Consider the following 13,077-nt stretch of genomic DNA (forward strand, 5'->3'; position numbering starts at 1 on the left):
CTCCTGTGGTCACCTTGTGCAAGTACATGGGCTAGGGAGTATTTATGTTTGGGGTTTATTTCCAGGTCTGAAAACCATGCCTGAAGCCAAGAAGCCCTCTCACCGGCGCGGAATTTGTGAGGACGAATCTTGCCATGGAGTGATAATGGAGAAGTTCATCAAGGATGTGTCACGTGGCCCCAGATCAGGAAGAGCAAGGGAGCTGGAGGATCGGCCACAGAGGCTCCCCAGAATGCCAGATGATACCTGGAAGGACGCTGCCTTCAGCAGGAGGGAGTCAGTGATCCAGGAGAGGGGTTCTGAAGGGAGTGCCTTCAGGGGGGGCTTCAGGTTCAACTCAAGCCTTGTTTCCAGAAAGAGAGTTCTAGAAAGAAAAAGGCGCTATCATTTTGACACAGTCCATGATCATAATGGCTGTGCCAGAAAGAAGCCCTTTGACTGTGGCAGTGAGATGAGAAAGGCCATGAGCATGAGTAGCCTAAGTGGCCTCGGCTCCTCCTCCTATTCCGAGTCACAGTCAGTGGACTTTGGGTCCATGGCGTATGTGTGTGATGAGTGTGGGCGGTCATTCAGTGTCATCTCAGAGTTTGTTGAGCACCAGATCATGCACACCAGAGAGAACCTCTATGAGTATGGGGAGTCCTTCATTCACAGTGTGGCAGTCAGTGAGGTTCAGAAAGGTCAGGGTGGAGGGAAACGCTTCGAGTGTAAGGAGTGTGGGGAAACCTTCAATAAGAGTGCTGCGCTGGCTGAGCATCGGAAGATCCATGCTAGAGAGTGCCGTGCAGAGCGCAGGGAGCAGGAGCACGAGGAGACCGTCATGCCTAGCCCAACCTTCAGTGAGCTTCAGAAGATATATGGCAAAGACAAATTCTATGAGTGCAGGGTTTGTAAGGAAACCTTCCTTCATAGTTCCGCCCTGATTGAGCACCAGAAGATCCACAACAGAGGGAATTTTGGAGAAGACAGAGATAATGAGCGTGAGCCTGAGCGTGAACATCGGGAAACTTTCATGCCCAACGCAGCCCTGAAGGAATTTCAGAAAATGTATGATAAGGAGAGGATCTATGAGTGTAAGGTTTGTGGGGAGACCTTCCTTCATAGCTCATCCCTGAAGGAACATCAGAAAGTCCACACCAGAGGAAACCCATTTGAAAACAGAAGCAAAGTGTGTGAGGAAACCTTTATTCCTGGTCAGTCCCTTAAAAGGCGTCAGAAGACTTACACCAAGGAGAAGCTCTTTGCCTTCACAGATGGCAGGGATGCCTTCATGCAAAGCTCCGATCTCAGCGAGCGTCAGAAAATCCATGCTCGGAAGAACTTCTTTGAAAGCAGGGCATACGAGAAATCTGTCACTCACAGCACGCCCTTCACCGAGTCTCAGAAGAGTCACACTATAACAAGACCCCCTGAAGATGAGGAGGATGAGAAGGCGTTCACCATCAGCAGCAACCCTGATGAAGACCAGCGGGTGTCCACCACAGGGCGATTCTACAAGAGGTCTGTGATCCACAGCTTTACCCCTGCTGAGACTCTGAGAAGTCACAGTGTAGCAGGGCCCAGTCAACTAAAAGCAGTCGCAGAGTCCACCATTCAGAGCTCAGCTGCCGCTAGGAGCGCCTGTGAAGGGAAGGAGCACAAGAGGTCTGTCATCCATAGCCTGGCTGCTCCCAGACCCCTGAAACGTCACAGTGGAAATGGGCAAAATGAATGTGATGAGAAGGGAGAATCCTCCATTTATATCTCAGACCTTAATAATAAGCGACGGAAGATTGCTGCCAGAGAGAACCCTTCTGAAGCGGGTAAGAATAACAACTATAAGGATTCTGTTATGCCGAGTGTATCTCATGCTGAACCTCAAAGAAGTCTCGCTGGAGAGGGATCCAGTGAATTCAAGCAAGATGCCAAATTTTCTCTTCCCAGCTCAAATGTCCGTGAACACCAGAAGGCGCGTGCTAAAAAGAAGTACATCGAACACAGGGGCAACGAGACCTCTGTAATCCATTCCCTACATTTTGGTGAACTGCAAACAGTTCGCCCTAGAGAGAAGCTGTATGAATGTCAGGAATGTGGGGAGTGCTTTGCTCGTAGCTCTGACCTCACTGAGCACCAGAAGATTCACAATAGAGAGAAGCCCTCTGGAAGTAGAATTTATGAGCGATCTGTCATTCGCAGCTTGGCCCCTACTGACCCTCAGACGAGTTATGCCCAAGAGCGCTATGCTGAAGAGCAAGCACGCTACAAACGTAGAGAGTCAGGGCAGAGCTCTGCTTTCAGCAGCTTCTTCCGTGCACGTCAGAACATCTACACCCAAGAAAAGTCCTCTGGCAAGGCCACCCGAGGTCAGGAGCCCCACAGCAGAGAGACCCGTGCTCGGGAGCCCCACAGAGAGGACACTCATGCTTGGGAGCCCCATGGAGAGGACACTTGTGCTTGGAAGCCCCATGGCGAGGATACCCATGCTCAGGAGCCCCACAGAGAGGAAACTCCTGCCCAGGAGCCCTATGGCAAGGAGATCTGTGCTCAGAAGCCCCATGGAGAAGAAACTCCTGCTCAGAAGCCCCACAGAGAGGAAACTCCTGCCCAGGAGCCCCAGGGTGAAGAGACCCGTGGTCAAGAGCCCCCTGGAGAGGAAACTCATCATCAGGAGACCCACAGTCAGGAGCCCCACAGTGAGGAGACCCATGGTCAGAAGCCCCATGGCAAGGAGCCCCGTGGCCAGGAGCCCCGTGGCCAGGAGCCCTGTGGTCAGGAGCCCCGTGGCGAAGAGCCCCGTGGTCAGGAGCCCCATGGTGAGGAGCCCCATGGTGTAGAAGCCCATGGTGAGGAGACCCACCATCAGGAGATGGTTGAAGACACTGTCATTCAGGGGTCAGATCTGGAGGAGCCCCAGAAGGATGACCCAAATGACACAATCTATGAATGTCAGGACTGTGGGCTGGGATTTGCGGATCTCACAGATCTCACAGGTCATCAGGATGTCCACATCAGAAAGAGTGTTGACAGTAGCAAAGACACAGAGTCTCAAGTTCACGTCCATTCCATCAATGAGTTTTCGAAGGAGTTCACTGGTGAGCAGCTCTTTGAATGCCCAAAATGTGGGGAATCTTTTATTCATAGCTCCTTCCTTTTTGAGCATCAGAGAGTCCATGAGCAAGACCAGCTGTACTCCATGAAGGGATGTGATGATGGTTTTATTTCCCTCTTGCCTGTGAAGCCACGGAGGAATCGTGCTGCGGAGAGGAATCCTGCTCTTGCTGGGTCGGCCATTCGATGCCTTCAGTGTGGACAGGGCTTCATTCATAGCTCTGCTCTCAATGAGCACATGAGACACCACAGGGAGGATGAATTACTGGAGCAGAGCGAGATGGCTGAGGAAGTCCTCATTCATGGCTTCGCCCTCACCGAGTTCCAGGGAAGTGAGACCGAGGAGAAGCTCTTTGAATGCACAATATGTGGAGAGTGCTTCTTCACTGCCAAAGAACTTGGCGATCACCACACCAAGGTCCACAAGGATGAGCCCTATGAATATGGGCCCTCCTACACTCACACTTCATTCCTTGCAGAGCCCTTCAGGAAACCAATGCCATTCTATGAGTGCAAAGATTGTGGGCAGGCCTTTATCCACGACACGGTCCTAACCAAGCACACGGTGTTTCACCCTGAGGAAGAGGAGGAGGAAGAGGAGGAGGAGGAAGAGGAGGAGGAAGAGGAGGAAGAAGAAGCTGCTGCTGCCCAGGAAGTTGAAGCCAATGTCCTCGTTCCACAAGAAATCCTGCGAATTCAGGGGTCAAACATAGAAGCTGCTGAGCCAGAGGTGGAGGTTGCCGAGCCCGAGGTAGAGGCTGCCGAGCCAGAAGTAGAAGCTGCCGAGCCAAATGGAGAGGCCGAAGGGCCAGGAGGAGAGGCCGCAGAGCCCCATGGAGAAGCCGAGCAGCCAATTGTGGATGCAGATGAGCCAGATGGTGTAGGGATTGAAGACCCAGAGGAGGGAGCCCAAGGGCCAGAAGGAGATGCCGACGGGCCTGAGGGCCTAGGAGTGGGAGATCCGGAAGAGGAGGGTGAAGACGAGGAGATTGAGGTGGAAGAGCCCTATGATGGCTACAAGGAGTGCACAGAGACCTTCCCGTGCAGCGCAGCCTTGGGTGGGCCCCTGAAGGCCCAGGCCAGCATGGTCATGCTGGAGCCCGCGGGCGCCCCGGGGGAGTGCTCAGGCTACATCCAGCGTGCCAGCACCAGCACCGGAGGCACCCAGCCAGCCGACGAGAAGCACTTCAGATGTGATGTCTGTGGGCAGCTCTTCAGTGACCGCCTGTCCCTTGCCAGGCACCAGAACAGCCACACTGGCTAAGTGTAAAAGTTGGAAAACCTCCACCTAGAACTGGACCCTTACCCAACACAAGACTATGATAATGTCAGTAGGAAACTTACCTTAGCATGTGCACACCTGACTTAACATCAGACAGCTCAGATTAGCCAGACAGCGTGGATACTCCTTCAGCCTTAGCTCTCCCCGTGAGCATCAGCGTCTGCACGGGGAAAGCTATAGCACATATCTTACGTCTATCCCAGCTACCAGATTGAGTCAACCCGACAGATTGGCCCAATCATCTGTAAATGATGCTCCTATAACCTAAACAGAAGGTTCCCTGCAGTGTATATAAATGAGCAGAACGTAGCAAAATGGGGATCACGTGTTTGGGTTTAATATGATACACAGTTGCAATTTACTGTGCAGAGGTATCTCACCTGACACTCTAATTTTTTGTTCTTGGAGGAGGGAGAGAGCAACAAAGTAGAATATATCTGTAAGTGTCTTTGGTCTCAGAAAGATTCCTTGTGCATTATTTGAACCCCGTCAGTATCTTTGACTGCTACGTTTCTAATCTCGTGAAGGTGTAGACAGGAAAAGTAACATGACTTTATTCTTTGCTGTTTGAAAAAAGGGGTGATTTTCGCTTCCTTGTACAGCCATTTCGTCTGCACCAACACCTTGCGACCTGACGCTGTGTGAGCCTTTACAATTTATAGGTTGGCCTTTGTGACCCAGGTCAACCTGTCCCCTTTGTGTGTACCTTGCAGTGGTTCTCGTGCGAAAATATTACAATTTGGGTGTTTTTTTTAAAGTGTTTTTTTTTAAACCAACATAATGTGTGTTCAGTAGTGAATTTAAAATGTGATGCTTTTCCCCATAAATCCTAAGTCTTTGCCTTTAAAGAATGGGTTGCAACCATCACTAGATCACAGTAGTGCCTAATGAAGGTTGAGAACCACAGGACAGACTCGCTGCTGTACATAAGGAAGCAGGCTGACAACCTTTCATCACTTCTTCTGAATGCTTCCTGCCTTAAGTGACAAGTAGCAACATGGCTTGAGTCACCTATGTGGCATGTGTGCTGCCACAAGTCAGTTTGCTCCCTGGGTGCCCAGGAGCTAGTATCCTTAGATCTTTCTATTGCTTAAACCTAATTCTCTTCTTTACCTGACTCTCTAATCCCATGTCTAACTTGCATTTTAAAAAAATTAAAAAGTGTTAAAAAAAAAAAAAAAAAAAAAAAAAAAAAGCTTCCTTTACAGTTAGCCCAAGCTTAACACGGACTCAGGTTCCCCGGCAGCCTTAATCTGTTTTGTTTCCATCTGTTCTTCTCTTCAGGCCTTCTAGGCGCTTCTGACCTATCCATAGGTGTCGTGTCGTCCCATCTCGGTTTTCCTCTTGATCACACACTGACCTCAGCCTGAGGTCTCCCCTGTCCTGTGCTGTGGACATCCAGTGCTCCTTTGCTTCTCCCCTCGCATAATGGCTATATTAAGAAAATTTTTGGCCTTGAGTTGGCTGGAAAAAAAAAAAAAACTTTAAAATTTTTAAAAATTAAAAAAAAAAAAAGCGGATCTCTATTGAAGTAAGCAAAAGACAAGCGCAGATCATTTGAACAAGCAAAATTAAAATATCCACCGAGGGAAACGTATTTGAATCTTACTCTTTTAGATCCGCAGGTCTAGGGCTCCCGGGGAGTGTGTCCAAGCTGCAGGGAATGCCAAAGTCTAGGAGGCTGGAGAGCTGAGAGCAAGAAACAGAATTGAGTAAGCCAAAGAAGGGCATCCTAGCACACCCGCAGACCCAGGAGACAGAGGGAGCGCCAGAGCAGGGGTGAGGATGGGTGGGTGGTGTCCTGGAGGCAGAGTGTGGGAAGCTGCACAGAAAGACCCATAGTCGGAGCAGGCATCCAGGGAAACGCCCGTGAGGCATCCCCAGTGAGAGGGCCCTGGACTGGGATCAGTGTGGATGTCATCAGAGTGAATTTGGGGGTTCAGTGCCATAGGCGGTGTGAATCACTAGACCCTTTTCAGAAAGCAACTTGCCAAGAAGGGTGTCTGTTCCAACCTTACGTGTATGAGAAATTGGAAACTTAAATGCCAAACAGTAGACTAAGAATTAAGTGAACGTATCTTTGGACTCTTATGCAGCTGTTTAAAAATGATAATCATAAAGAGTTATGTAGCAACATGGAAATATATTTACGGAAGATTAAGTGGAGAAAGCAGGACACAAAATTATATTTATACTACAATTATAACTTTAAAATGTATGCTTATAGTCAAAAGCTGTTGTGTTGTTGTACGCTTATAGTTGAGCATCATTTTCTTAACTTTCTTGAATGTTCTTTATGGTAGTGCTGTTAAAGTTGATGATCACATTTCCATTGTGAACATAATTGGAATTCATCAAACACTTGGAAAACACAAAGTGGAGGAAAAATTCCATATCCCCACCATCCAAAGACAGATTCACTCGAAAGCATCCTGTTTATTCTTGTTTCTTTACACAGGTTTATAATTATAACCACGTCAAAACGTGTGTTCAAGATAGCTGTATGGTACCCTTTTGGAATTATGGTTAAATCCTTTTATCTTAATTTTTCCAGTGTTCCTTATAATGGTGTCCTGATAACATTTATTGTGTATGTCTACATTATAAGTGTAACATATACCCAGAGGAGAAATTAGAAAACAGAGCAGAATTGGAAAATAAAAACGATTCACACACATCCCCAGCCCATGGACTCCGCCAGCATCTCGGTCCTTTCCTCCACGTTGTTCCAGTGCACAGCCTGTGGGTGTGATGGTGTTCAATGTGTGTGCATCAAATCAAAAAGTGAAAAAAAATGTGAAAAATAATTAAATTAGTGTTGTCATTGTGGGATTCTGGCTACATATTTTGTCTAAAATTTCTTGAATAATCTTTGGTGTTTTGGTGACAAATTTAATGTATGTATTTTCCCTTTACAAATATAATACATACTCATAGAAAACTGGGAAGTTAGTAAAAGAGAAGGAAATTCACCTGTATTCCCAAGAATTGCTGCTGCTAACACGTGGGGCTGTGGTCTGGGGGCTCACGATACGTCCCCATGCGTGTCGGAGACGGGAAGACAGAGCGGCTGAGAGCTACAGGTGGTTGTGGGGTTACAGGGAAGCGTGCTGCCTCAGTTTCTCTGAGTGGCCTTTGTCGGTGGTCAGTAGTCCCCTTCACCCCCTACGTTCCCATCACCCATGCAGTATGTGTCCACTATAGTAAACCTTGACATTGTGGAAATGTAGAAGAGAAACTCATCCATGTTTCCACCGTCCGACGACTGTGGTCAGCATCTTGATGTGTCTTCATCATCATCTTTCTTGTGCACAGGTTTTCGATTTGTTGATATGGTTGTGATCGTTCTATCTGTAATAGTGTCAACAATAAAAATAAAGTTAAAAATAATCATTTCTCAGTCTCTTTTGTCTCTGTCAGGGGTTTGCTAAGGTGTGCTTTTTGCTGAAGTTATAAATTCAGACGCTTTGTGCCTCATTTGGCTTGCAGATCTTATGTTTTTGGGTATTGGCTGATTCAATAATTACTTCCATGGGATTTTTTTTTTCTGATACCAGGGATTAAACTTGGGGGCACTTAACCACGAGGATGCATCAGCCACGTCCTCAACCTATTCTGTTTGTTTGAAACAGGGTCTTGCTAAGTTGCTCCATAGGATCTTTTCATACTCCTTGATTCCATGTTTTCTTTAACTGCACTTATGTTCCAGTAGTGTTTTTAAATTTGAGAATAACCACAAATATTTCAGTCACTTGACTGGTCATTTGCAAATGGAAATTTGAGATTTGCTTGTTCACGAACCCTCAATGTAAAAATGCCAATATCGGGATTCAGAATCTGTGACACATCTATTCCTAATTCTTGTTAAAAGATGTTTATCCCTGGGGCAATCTTTCTTCAGTCCACAAACCACACTTTAACCCAGCTTCAACACCCATGCAACGCATCAGGTTACCCCGCAGGTAATTCAGGAGGAAATCTTTACACGTGCACGTTATCCCATAATGACCAGAGATTTCCATTTGTGGCTGATGGGATCAGTGTTGGTGACCCACCTGATGGCTGCTGCGTCCCTGCTCCCATGACCCCACCCTCTCTGACGCCTCTGCACACACTGTGGTTGGGTTTTGCAGTAAAGATGTAAAAGGGTTTTTCTGGTGTAATTCTAACCACTCTGGCATTCGATAGGTCCTGATTTTTTTTCAGATTCTTAGAACTCACCTTTTGTTCACACTAAAATGAAAGCCTGTTGAATTGTGGTCATCTCTTGTGGCATCTATTTGGTTCACAGCTTAGATGGTCATTCTGTGATCAGCCAAGGTGAGAGGGTCACCCTTTGCTAAAGCTTTTCCTGAAGAGTCTCTACAGCAGGTAGTAGGGAAGGCAGTGAAGTGGGCGCTGGCTGCAGTGGCCTGAGCAGCCCTCCTGCCCTCACAACCACACCCTGAAGGGGAGGATAACTGCCCTGCCGTCTCTGAGCGTATGCCCTGAGACTTGACTTCCCCTGGCCTTAGAGGATTGGGTTCATGGGTTCCCAGTGTCCAGTCAGACTCAAAAGGACTTGAGAGCTAACTGTGCAGTCCTATAGGTTAGGGCTGGGCATGCTGATGAGAAAACTGACCTGGAAAGAGAAAGCCACGTGGCCAGAGGGAGTCTTGGTTCCAGATGCCTCATCACAACAGTGCCTCATAGAGCCGGGCTGATGCCCTTCCCCTTCCATTACTGCGACACAACCTCTGGAGCAATTAACTTACAAAGCGAAAAGACTTAGTTCAGCTCCTGGCTCTGGAGGCTCCAGTCCAAGATCTAGTGGCCCCATCACTTTGGGCCTCTGGCAAGGGGGGCACATTACAGCAAGAGTATGTGGCAGAGTAAGCTACTCACTCCATGAGTCAAGAAGCAGAAGTGAGACCAAGAGGCCAGGGTCCCCATTAGGCCCCACTTTAAGGAGCCACCACCATAGCCTGGCAACACCACCCTGTAACTTGTGGGCCTTTGGGGACACTCAACCCAACCATGACACATAGATAATCCATTTGTTGGCCAAAGCAACACACTGAGAACTACTGGATATTGGATCCAAGTAGAATCTACTCCTTGGCACAGGAACACTGCAAGGTGAGGAGCGGGCAAGCTGGCTATTCTCCTGGGCAGGCGGGGATGAGAATGGCTCCCTACCCGGCCCGCCAGACACTCGGGGCAGGTGCCCACACACACCTTCACCGTGGGCAGTGCTGACCCATCCGTGAAGTAGAGACACTTCTTTCTGCTGACCAGCCTGTTAGCACACCTGTGCCACTTACAAGCCCAGTCCTGGCGATGCTGCCTGAGCCACCTCTGAACCGCGCGGCGCGCGGTGTGCACTTCTCACACATTGGGGACCCCCCCCCCCCCGGTCCTGGGGTTGCCTAGGTGGCCCTGCTCGTCCCGGCCGGCTGGCAGCGGGGGTCCAGAACGCCCACGCGCTCCCGAGGCCAGAGGACCACCCCTTCACGGTGATGGCAGAGGAGCAGAGGCCGCGACCCAGGGGGCACGCTGTGCCAAGGCGGGTGGCCTAGGCGACGTCCCTACTCCACCTCGGGAGGGACGCGGGGCGGCGGGGGCGGCGGGGGCGGCGGCCGAGCGACCGTCCCCGGGTCCCGCCGGCCCCGCGCTCCCCGGCGCTGTCTACCGCGGGCAGCCCCTTAGGCTCGGCCACGCCCCTCGGTGTCGTAGGAGACGGCAGCGGCTGGGACCTACACCCCGCCCTGAGACGATGGGCACACAGGTGCCCCGGCGTGCCGTCAGAGCCCGCTCGGAAAAGAGCTACCCAAAGCATCTGCCGCCCGCAGACAGGGAGCCCTGACGCGAACGCGCCGCGCCTGGACTCCCTCTCCCGGCGGCCCCCGCGCGCGGCCTCTCCTCGGTGCCCGGGCGCGCGGCCTTCTGGGACTTGTGGTCCTCCACCGGCGGGCGCGCGGCCTTCTGGGACTTGTAGTCCTCCACGGGCGAGCGCCCTGCCTTCTGGCACGGCCGTCGGGCTCCACGGTCGGGTCCGGGTGGCGGGGGCCCTCGCGGGGCGGGGCCCGCGCGCCTGCCCGCGTCCCTTGTGCGGCGCGTGTGGCCGGACGGCCTGTGCGCTGCGAGCGAGTCCCGCAACTCAGCTAGCACGTCTTGCCCGGCGACGGCCCGACGGGCCCGGGTGCGGACGCGCGCCACCGCCTCGCAGGACGTGCGCGGGAGAGCGGGCCGCGCGCGAGCAAGTGCGCGCGCGCGGGCCGCCCCGCCGTGAGCCTGGTGGTGTGTGTCTGGTGGCGTGCGCCTGGAGTGGTGGTGTGCCTTCGGAGTGCGCGAGTGCATGGGCGTCGTGGGACCATGAGGGTGTGCGGGTCTGCGCGGTCACGCGTGTGTGCCGCGTCGCAGGCCTGCGTGGCACGAGTCTGCTTGCACGCCTGCACGACGGTGTTGCTTCTGTGAGTGCGCGTGCGGGCCGGCTAGGCTGAGGTCGCTCACGTCCAGACCGCACGCACGGCCTTGTTGGCGGTCAGCCCCCAAGAAAGCACGGCGCCGCGGAGCGACCCGAGCCCCACTACAGCCCCAAGACAGCTCGACTCCTCCAAACACAACCTCGCACCCAGCTCCCGACCCAAGAGACAGACTCTCCCACCCTCACAACAGCCCCGACCCACCCATGACAGCCCCCAGGACAGCCTTGAACCTGAGGGTGGCCCCCAGGGTAGCCCCCGGCCCTAGGAAGGCCCCTGTGGACAGCCCCCCAGTCTTGAGGACAGCCTCCCCTACGCCCCCAGCCCTGAGGAAAGCCCACTGTCCCTCAGGAAGGCACCAGGCCGAGGACGGCCTGGCCTCAGGATGGCCCCCAGGACAGCCCCCAGCCCTAGGACGGCCCCTGTGGACAGCTCCCGGACCCAAGGACAGCCCCCAGACCGAGAGGACGGCCCCCCGTGGACAGCTCCCGGCCACAAGGACAGCCCCCAGCCCCAAGGACAGCCCCCAGCCCAAGGACAGCCCCCGTGGACAGTTCCCGGCCCCAAGGACAGCCCCCTGCCCGAGGACGGCCCCCGTGGCTGGGCGCGGCGGGAACGGGTGGCGGCGTGTCCGGACCGCCGCCCTGCTTGTGTCTGCTGAACGCCGCGGCGGGCGAGGGCTGCAGCCAGCCACTGCCGCGCCGTGTTAGGGACCCCGGCCTCCCCCGACTCGACTAGCCGCTCACAGGCGTTTCTGAGCCGCAGGACGACTCGGTCCCCTGATGTCCCTGGACACCAGGAGAGAGAAGAGACTGAGGAGACGGGGACCGGCCCAAGGAGGACGTGGTGCTTCCTCCAGGACAGGCAGCCTGGCCGGGTCAGGAGGGATCTAGGAGCAGGAAGGTCGGGTCTGGGAACCGCCAGTCTGGTGGGGGATGGAGGAAGTCTTCCAGGACGCTGGACAGATCAGTTGGGGACCAAAGAGGCCAGTTATCCCCTTTCCCTGATGGGGGCACAAGAAGATGATTTGGGGGGAGACTGAGGATACTTTGGGGAGCATGGAACTGGGAGTCCTCAGGAAATGTTCTGGCTAGGCAGGACTCCTATGGAAGTGCTGTGGGTGAGGGGCTTGGATGGGCTTGGGGCTCTGCAGTGGCTGTGCTCCAGTGCAGGGAGCCGCCCCTGAGGGGCAGACAGGGGATGCTGTCCAAGGGTCTGCGTTCGGAGGATGACTTGAAGTTCCAGGATGTCCGTCTGCAGATGGGCTGTGTGCATGTCTGTGCCTGCATGTGCGTGGAGGGATCTGGGCACTCACGGACAGGTCCAGCTTGAGCAAGTGGGTTCTCAGTTTCCCTGGAGTGTATGTCAGGATGTATGTGTCTGTGTGCCCAGGTGTGCCCGGTCATTATCTGAAAATGTGTGTCCAACAGTCTGGGACTCCCCTAAGTTTGAAGCTGTGTTTGCACATGTGTGAGGGTCTGCCAGTGGGTCTCAATGTCTTTTTAAAAGGACCTGTGGGGCAATGGGAAGTGCCTGTGAGTTTGTCAAAGTCAGCCGCGAGTCGGAGATTGCACAGTCTGGGGAGGCTCATGTGAGGGAGTGCATGGCCTTCGTGCCAAGCCTAGCCCTTGACCTGTAACCACCTGGCCATGGGTCCCTGGCCATGGGTCCCTGATCTCAGTATGAAGCTGTGTGACCTACACATCTTTTTCTTCAACAGCAATTTGCTTTTCTCTGGTGACTAGATGGGGTGGGTTGGAGGACAATCATGTGAGACCCAGGTGAAGACCTCAGTGACGGGGACATGGTGCAGGGAAGCTGGGGACAGAGTGGAGGAAGAGACCCCTTGACTCTCAGCCCTGCTAACAATGAAAGTGAAGCCAGCCGTTCCGCTGCCTTTCTCTGCTGTAGGCACTGTGAATTCCTTGACAGGCATGCAGACGTTCAGTCTTCATATTTAGTCATTTTTGTTCTCATTTCTATGGAGTGGAAAGCTAAAGTATGTATAGAGGGTTAAGTGACCAACCCAGTATTCAGATCACTGAGCAAAGTATAGAGCACCTACTTTAATTTGAATTTCAGACAAACAAAAATTGCTTTTTAGTAATTATCAAATATTGCATATATAGGACATACCTCTACTTAAAAGTAACTTATTAAATACATTTTAAAAATCGTTCTTTTGCATAGGTGTGTCCCAGGCAGTAACAGGGATATACCTACCCTTGAAAACTATGCATCTTT

General features: G+C 52.4%; 1 protein-coding gene and 1 long non-coding RNA gene across 10 annotated transcripts in view; one reads left to right on the forward strand and one right to left on the reverse strand.

The window, feature by feature from the left end:
• The window catches only part of Peg3 (paternally expressed 3), a 30,412-nt gene extending 22,653 nt beyond the window's left edge, over positions 1-7,759 (forward strand). For all 8 annotated transcript variants that reach the window (XM_058574724.1, XM_046430890.2, XM_046430892.2 and 5 more), the window contains one exon: positions 66-7,759. In XM_058574724.1, coding sequence (XP_058430707.1) covers positions 66-4,351 — 4,286 coding nt within the window. In that variant the 3' untranslated portion in view covers positions 4,352-7,759. The remainder of the gene's footprint in view (positions 1-65) is intronic.
• LOC124084097 (uncharacterized) lies at positions 6,786-10,006 on the reverse strand. Of its 2 annotated transcripts, XR_006849036.2 has the most exons (4): positions 9,587-10,006; positions 8,991-9,118; positions 8,591-8,674; positions 6,786-7,720 (listed from the first exon to the last, which is right to left on the reverse strand). It is a non-coding gene; the product is annotated as an uncharacterized LOC124084097 (long non-coding RNA). The 2 variants fall into 2 exon arrangements; XR_006849035.2 differs by lacking the exon at positions 8,591-8,674 and having other exon boundaries at positions 9,587-9,992.
• Between the last annotated feature and the right edge of the window lie 3,071 nt (positions 10,007-13,077).

This window comes from Marmota monax, unplaced genomic scaffold, assembly GCF_021218885.2.
Source record: "Marmota monax isolate L192 unplaced genomic scaffold, Marmota_monax_Labrador192_F-V1.1 WCK01_AAM20220418_F8-fsc00215, whole genome shotgun sequence".
In the NCBI taxonomy this organism is placed as follows: domain Eukaryota; kingdom Metazoa; phylum Chordata; class Mammalia; order Rodentia; family Sciuridae; genus Marmota; species Marmota monax.